Source organism: Malaya genurostris, chromosome 2 (genome assembly GCF_030247185.1).
Source record: "Malaya genurostris strain Urasoe2022 chromosome 2, Malgen_1.1, whole genome shotgun sequence".
Taxonomy (NCBI): domain Eukaryota; kingdom Metazoa; phylum Arthropoda; class Insecta; order Diptera; family Culicidae; genus Malaya; species Malaya genurostris.
This window is the reverse complement of record NC_080571.1, coordinates 150,577,812-150,585,078: the sequence shown is the minus strand read 5'-3', so window position 1 is coordinate 150,585,078 and position 7,267 is coordinate 150,577,812. Positions and strand designations below refer to the sequence as shown.

The following is a 7,267-nucleotide window of genomic DNA, read 5'->3' as shown; positions in this document are numbered from 1 at the left end:
CTGACAACTTTATTCATAAAAATGTCATGTTGTGTCCGGTATAAATATTCGTGAAAAATCGCGCACCTTCACCCTTAACGGACTCTTCAAGTAACAGGCAAGAAAGAGGATTTTAATTATTTTACAGCAACTTTTATTATTCTGCGATGTGCTTTCTTCGACGGTCAAACTATAATAAGTTTACTCTATTAATTTTCTGCTTCACCCCAGCAGTAAATCATGGTAGTGTAGTGCGCAACGAACGTGTGAGAAGGAATGTCAATCATGTACGATCAACAAATTAAGCTGGGGTTACAAGGTATACTCTACACTCTAATTTTGTTTAGCGGGTAACTCGGTGGGTAAGTATGGTAATTCTAAACATCGCCACCGCCTTGGAATATCATTTCAATCAAAATCAAAACAAAACAAAAATCGAACTTAGGAACTAGGTTAGTATACAAAATTCAATGAAAAGTTTTAGTTTTCTTTTGCAGGAACTACGAATTGTTGAGCTGATTGTGGTCGTTGTGCTGGAAAATCGTTTTCTTCATCATTTGCGGCAACATTGGAATCCGGTAGCAAACAAATTTTGGAGATAGGCCGGGTAATGATTCCTCGAGCAGTGCGCAAAGTCACAACACGCGTCATTCCATCTGGGCCAGGTATGGTAGTTAAAATCCGAGCAAGTGGCCAGCGTATCGGCTGCTGCAAATCGTCGACAATAATAACCATTCGTCCGGGTAGTATATTGTTGTTTCTTTGATGCATTACAGTGTCAGCCTGCAGCTCTTGGAGGTATTCAGTGCGCCAGGTGCACCAAAATTTTTGCACGTGGAGTTGCAGTTTTTGATAATGATCAAGCCGATTGACTGGAATGTTTTGATGGTCTGGGTCGAGCAAGGCGAGCATACTGGTTCCAATAAGGAAGTGAGCTGGTGTGAGCGCTGCTAAATCATCCGGATCGTCCGACATGGGAAGTAGAGGCCGGGAATTCATCAGTGCTTCGATCTGAGTGAGCACCGTGTTGACATCCTCGAATGATAGGCGAGATGGACCTAGTTGACGGTAGAGCTGTTTTTTAGCAAGTTTGACAGCAGCCTCCCATAATCCCCCGAAATGAGGCGCTTTTGGTGGTACAAGGTGCCACGTTATTCCTTCGTCAGCACAGGTAGATGCAATTTTCTCATTTTCTTCCGAGTTTTGAAGATTAGTGAATAGTTCTACTAAATCGTTTTTAGCACCTTCGAAATTTTTGCCGTTGTCGGAGTGGATGTGTGCTGGACGTCTGGAAATAAACCGGCGAAGTGCAGCTAAGAATGCCTGCGTGGATAAATCGCTGGCGAGTTCGATGTGCACAGCTTTGGTGGCAAAACATACGAATATGCAGATGTATGCCTTGGCTGGTGCTGCGCGCTTGTGGATTGGCTTGAGGTATAATGGACCAGCGTAGTCTACTCCGACGATGCTAAACGGGCGGCTGGGAACAATTCGATGGATGGGCAATTGACCAATATGCTGACGAGCAGGTACCGGACTGATACGAATGCAGCGGAAACATTTGCGTACAGTGCTGCGGATTAACCTTCGACCATGCAGAGGCCAGAATTCTCCACGAATAGCAGACAGCAATAAGCGACCTCCGGCATGAAGCATTTTTAAGTGATAAAATTCGGCAATTAAACGTGATAGGGGGTGAAAGCTGGGGAGTAGGGCAGGATGTTTCATTTGGTAGGGTAATGGTGCTAATTTTAGGCGACCTCCGACTCTGAGTATTTTTTTCTCGTCGAGAAAGGGACTCATTTGGCGTACACTTGAGTGTTTTTGTATTGGTTCCCCCTTTTCCAACTCTCTTATTTCAGGACGGAAGGCATCTTGTTGAGCAAGGCGTACTAGGGTAAGTTTGGCTCGGGTAAGTAGTTCCACTGATAACAATTTTGTAACAGGTATAGTAATATGAGCGGGCTGTGTTCTGGTCTTGGCTCGTACGTTCACTATAAAACGGTGACAATAGCCCACGACATGTAAAAGTCGGCTTTACGACGACCATCGAAGGAACAGTGGGTTGATTGATTGTGTTGTTTGAACGGTTGCTACGACATGTCGAACTTCTAGCATATTTTCATGTACAGTTGGCGGAATCGAAACATGCCAGTTAGATGTGGTTTGAGAAAGCCAGGGGGGTCCTTGTGTCCATAATTTGCTGCTCAGGAATTCATCGACCGACATTCCACGGGACACCAGATCGGCTGGGTTTTCGCTACCTGGGACATGTTTCCAACAGCAACCGTGGGTAAATTGTTGAATTTCCGAAACTCTGTTTCCGACGAATGTTTGCCATGTGTTTGGCGGTGATTGTAACCATTGGAGAACGATGGATGAATCTGACCAGAAGAATGAGGCGGATACGTTTGTGTCGATGGCTTGTTTCACCTTTGCGTGGAGATGTGCAGCAAGGACAGCAGCGCACAGTTCTAGGCGAGCGATGGTCAGTCGTTTTAAAGGAGCAACTCGAGATTTAGCAGCAAGAAGCTGAATTCCAATGTTTCGGTGTTCATCTTCACAACGAGCGTAAATGCACGCGCCATAAGCCAATTCTGACGCGTCGGCGAATGTGTGCAACTGTATGATAGAGCGTGGGAGAAATGCGTAACGGTTTATTCGATAAGCGGAGATTTTTGGTAAGTCGCGTTTGAAATTTTCCCAGTTGAGGCGTATATTTTCAGGAACAGGATCATCCCACCCTATCGATAGAAGCCACAGTTGCTGCATGAGAATTTTCGCTCGAATTACTACAGGCGCAATCAGTCCAAAAGGGTCAAATAACTTGGCTATGGATGATAATTTCAATCGTTTGGTAAGCGTTTTGGCATCGTTTTGTACTTGAGGATTGAATCGTAGAAAATCCCCTTCAGGTTCCCATATAATCCCCAGTGCTTTTACTGTCTCACGTGGGCTGAACTCCAGAGTAGACTGCGTACCAATTTGATCGGTTTCTAGGCCTTTAAGTACTTCAAGTCGGTTTGAGGTCCATTTTCGTAGAATAAATCCACCTTTTTCTAGCAGCTTGCTTAGTTCTGTGCGTAGCCGGATTGCACCATCAACGGATTGTTCTCCCCCAATAGAGTCGTCAACGTAGAAGTTTTTACGTAGGGCCTTGCTGCCGAGTGGATATGAACTGCCTTCGTCTTCAGCCAGCTGCTGTAGCGTGCGAATTGCTAAAAACGATGACGGAGCCAAACCGTAAGTGACGGTAAGTAGATCGAATGATTGTACGGGAGTATCCGAAGAAAAACGCCAAAAGATTCGCTGTAACGGAATGTCGTCCGGATGTACAAGAACTTGACGGTACATTTTCGCTATGTCACCAACTAGAGCGATCGGATAGGTACGGAATCGTAGGATAATGGTAAGTAGATCATCCTGGATGACAGGACCAACACAGAGGGCGTCGTTTAATGAGAAACCGGTAGAACTCTTCGCCGAACCGTCGAACACGACACGTACCTTTGTCGTTGTACTCGATTCTTTAGTAACAGGGTGATGTGGTAAGTAAAACGTTTTAGTTCCCGTGTCGTTGCATGGTTTTGTTAGTTTTTTTAGTATTCTTGCATAAACTTGTGGTATTCTAGCTTCAATTCAAGATTTCGTTCTAAACGTCGCTCTAAATATTCGAAACGTCGTAGTGCGGTAGCTTTTGATTCCCCTAGTAAAATGTCAAAATCAAGTTTACGAGGGAGGCGGACAATATACCGGCCATCATGCTTCCTATCGGTCGTCGATTGGTAAATCGTTTCACAGATTCTCTCTTCGACGGAATAATTATCCTTGGTGGTAATCTCTTCCATTTTCCAAAATCGTTCCAGACTTTCTTCCAAGGAAACCATCGATACGGCAACGAAACTGACATGATTTGTCGACGTTTCTTGGGTAGGGTTCGCAGAACCTGCAACGATCCATCCGAAAACGCTATCAACCAGTAATGGAAGATTGCCATGTAGTTGTATGCGTGATGCATTTGGAAAAAATGAATGGAAGTGTTTTGCTCCAAGTACTACATCGATTGGTTGACTTTTATTGAACGTGGGATCCGCGAGAAATAGATCCTTCGGCATTCTCCAATTAGCTGTGGATACATTCTGTGAGGGAAGATTGGCGGTCAGCTTATCCATTACTAGGAAATCGACTCCGCACGAGAACTGCTCTTTTCTTGAAGCGACTTGCGCGTAAACGGACTCGCGTATGACCTTCGACATCTGTCCAGCTCCTTGAACGGTGACGTTGACAGGATGTTTCTTCAAACGTAGAATACGAGCCAAGCGATCGGTGATTAGATTTGGTTGCGATGCGCTGTCAAGTAAAGCTCGTGCGGGGTGATGCTGCCTAAAGGAATCGACGACGTTGATGATGGCGGTTAACAGAAATACGTTTTCACGAGGATGCTGAATAGGAACACTCGCTTCAACGGTCGAAGTATTTTCAGTGGCGGCCACCATGGATTGTTCAGATATAACGTTCGAAAGCGATGCGTTACCCTTGCCTGTAGACTCGACAGTATCGTTGCTGTTCTTGGAGCCGGTGAATTGACCAGTGTGTAGAAGAGTGTGATGACGATGATTACACTTTTCACAGTTGAGTTCGCATGGACATTGGCGAACGAGATGATCCTCTCTAAGACAATTGCGACATAATCGTTTTGAAATTACAAACTGCTGGCGGTCGCTTATAGACATGCTATTGAATTTACTGCATCTTGCCAATGAATGTGTCTGGTTGCACGCTGAACACTTGAAAGAAGTGCTAGTTGTAGAAGCGCAAGATGACAAACGAAATTGTCTCTGCCTTCGAAAATGATTAGTAGACGCAGCGTCGCTGTTGGACGTACTGGTAGATTGATGGTGATTGACCGAAATCGATTCCAGAACTCGAGTTCTCCGTTGAAGAAAGTCAATCAAACAAGTAAAATTGGGATTCTCGACAGTCGAAGCGTAGTCCTCCCAAGCCTTCAAAGAATCGTCATGCAAACGCGTGCATAACAAGTGTTCGAGAATGGTACTCCAGGTGTCCGTTGGTTCTCCTAGCTGCTGAAGAATCTTAGTGTGCCGCTCAAAATCGTCCACTAACCCATGAAATGTTGCTGCAGTCTCTTTCTTCATACGTGGGATGTCAAAAAGTGCCTGCAGGTGTCGCTTCTTGAGTAAATATTCATTAGAATACCGCTCTTCGAGAGTTTGCCAAGCCAGAGAATAGTTAGCGGAACAAATTGCTATAGACTCAATCAACTGAGCAGCTTCCCCTTTAACAGCTGCTCTTAAGTAATGGAATTTCTGAACGGGTGGAACATCCGCATTGTTGTGTATCAAAGCCAAAAACGTATCATGAAATGTTAGCCATTGCTTATAGTCCCCGTCGAACTCAGGAAGCGAAATTGTTGGTAATTTGATGCCAGAGATAGTGGAAGTAACATGCGGGGGTTGAGGGATATTAGCATTTGTAGGAAGAGGAGGCATTTTAGAAATTAAACCAGCTTTTATTATAAACAAGCGCGGCTCAAACTCCGCCCGAACTGTAGCATGCTCTGCCCTACCTTCTGCCGTCGTAGCTCCATCTTCTAACTCCGCCTGTACTTCTTCAAGCGACGTCCACATATTGTTGAAATACTCCAACCTCAGCGGTACTTGTTCTCCATCTCGTCGAGCATCGAAATTTTGCAGAAAAACCTCCGCCCGACCCAGAGATTCCAACATTGTCGTTCTCCGTGACGTAAGCAACTGGACACGTTGTTCTTCGGCCATCGCGGATTACGTAGAACGACCAAGTAAATGTCCGAAAGATTTCCGGTTTCCGATGAACTGACTGCCAGAGCGTGGGTCCAGCAATGCAGATCAAATCTCGTACAATCCGATTCCAAAGAATGCGATAATAAAAAAGAAAAGCAAATCTAGAGCGCACCAGAGAGAAAGATATTTCACGTTGGACAGAAACTAACCTTCTGCCTGAAATTATCAGGCCTTGTATAAATTTTCAAGCAACTCCAATAACCAGGCACGCTGTCGACCGGTTGGCGTCAGTAATGGCGAACTCCTTTGTTTCGAAGAACTCCTTCAGCAATGGCGGCTCCGTTGAATTGTTCTAGGATTCCGCAGTGATGGTACGCAATTGACGTTAATTATGGCGTGATCGATTCTCGATTTTGTATCCTGGTCACGGCACCAACTATGTTGTGTCCGGTATAAATATTCGTGAAAAATCGCGCACCTTCACCCTTAATGGACTCTTCAAGTAACAGGCAAGAAAGAGGATTTCAATTATTTTACAGTAACTTTTATTATTCTGCGATGTGCTTTCTTCGACGGTCAAACTATAATAAGTTTACTCTATTAATTTTCTGCTTCACCCCAGCAGTAAATCATGGTAGTGTAGTGCGCAACGGACGTGTGAGAAGGAATGTCAATCATGTACGATCAACAAATTAAGCTGGGGTTACAAGGTATACTCTACACTCTAATTTTCTTTAGCGGGTAATTCGGTGGGTAAGTATGGTAATTCTAAACATGTCATTTAATACATGCTGGGTACAGCTAACGTATACGCGGCACAATATTATAATCCAGTCTACTCTAGTTCATTATCAATATGTTGGCGATTGATTATTTTCCATTTTAGTCAAATTGCCTAAATGTATGCAATTTCGTACTACGCGTCTTGTACACAAACGAGTATACATTGACAGAAAATACCAGCAAACAGCTTTTCGAATTAATACAGCTTGTCATATCATTGAAAAAAATCATAATGTCTTCAAGTGGCTATCATAGTCTAATGCGTTAAATGAGTTAGATATTCTGAAATCGGGAGATCCGAAGTTCGAAACCAGTTATGATGAATCCATCACAGAATTCTTTTTCGTTGTTGCGAATAAAATCACTAAAATGTAAATTCCCGGATGAGATTGTATTTTGCCCATTATATTTTTATTTCTTTTAAGGCGACCAATGCTAAGCAAATTGAGTAACCGATAAATACGAATATCACATCAAATTCAGAAGAAAATGTTTCTTTTAGCGCTTAGTGGATAGCTTTTTAAGAAAATAAATTCCATTTATTTCTACAATATTAAAAATTTCCTAACTATTTCCCACTAATGTCACGAAATAGTAACAGACACAGATACTAATAGTAGGAGGAAAGTGCGGTGCAATCTCTGTTGTACTAGTACAGGTGAATCATTTTACATCTTGCAGATAACTCATTTTGATAAGTTACATTTAAATAAATGGTAGATTGG

At 43.4% G+C, this 7,267-nt stretch overlaps 2 protein-coding genes across 2 annotated transcripts; both read right to left on the bottom strand.

The window, feature by feature from the left end:
• Positions 1 to 459: 459 nt before the first annotated feature.
• Positions 460 to 1,635, bottom strand: LOC131428906 (uncharacterized). The gene has a single exon (XM_058592965.1). The coding sequence runs from the start codon at positions 1,633 to 1,635 to the stop codon at positions 460 to 462; it is 1,176 nt and encodes a 391-aa protein (XP_058448948.1).
• Positions 1,636 to 2,016: 381 nt separating this feature from the next.
• On the bottom strand, positions 2,017 to 5,774 carry LOC131428904 (uncharacterized). The gene is made up of 2 exons (XM_058592964.1): positions 3,713 to 5,774; positions 2,017 to 3,506 (listed from the first exon to the last, which is right to left on the bottom strand). The coding sequence occupies exons 1-2, from the start codon at positions 5,772 to 5,774 to the stop codon at positions 2,017 to 2,019; spliced, it is 3,552 nt and encodes a 1,183-aa protein (XP_058448947.1).
• Between the last annotated feature and the right edge of the window lie 1,493 nt (positions 5,775 to 7,267).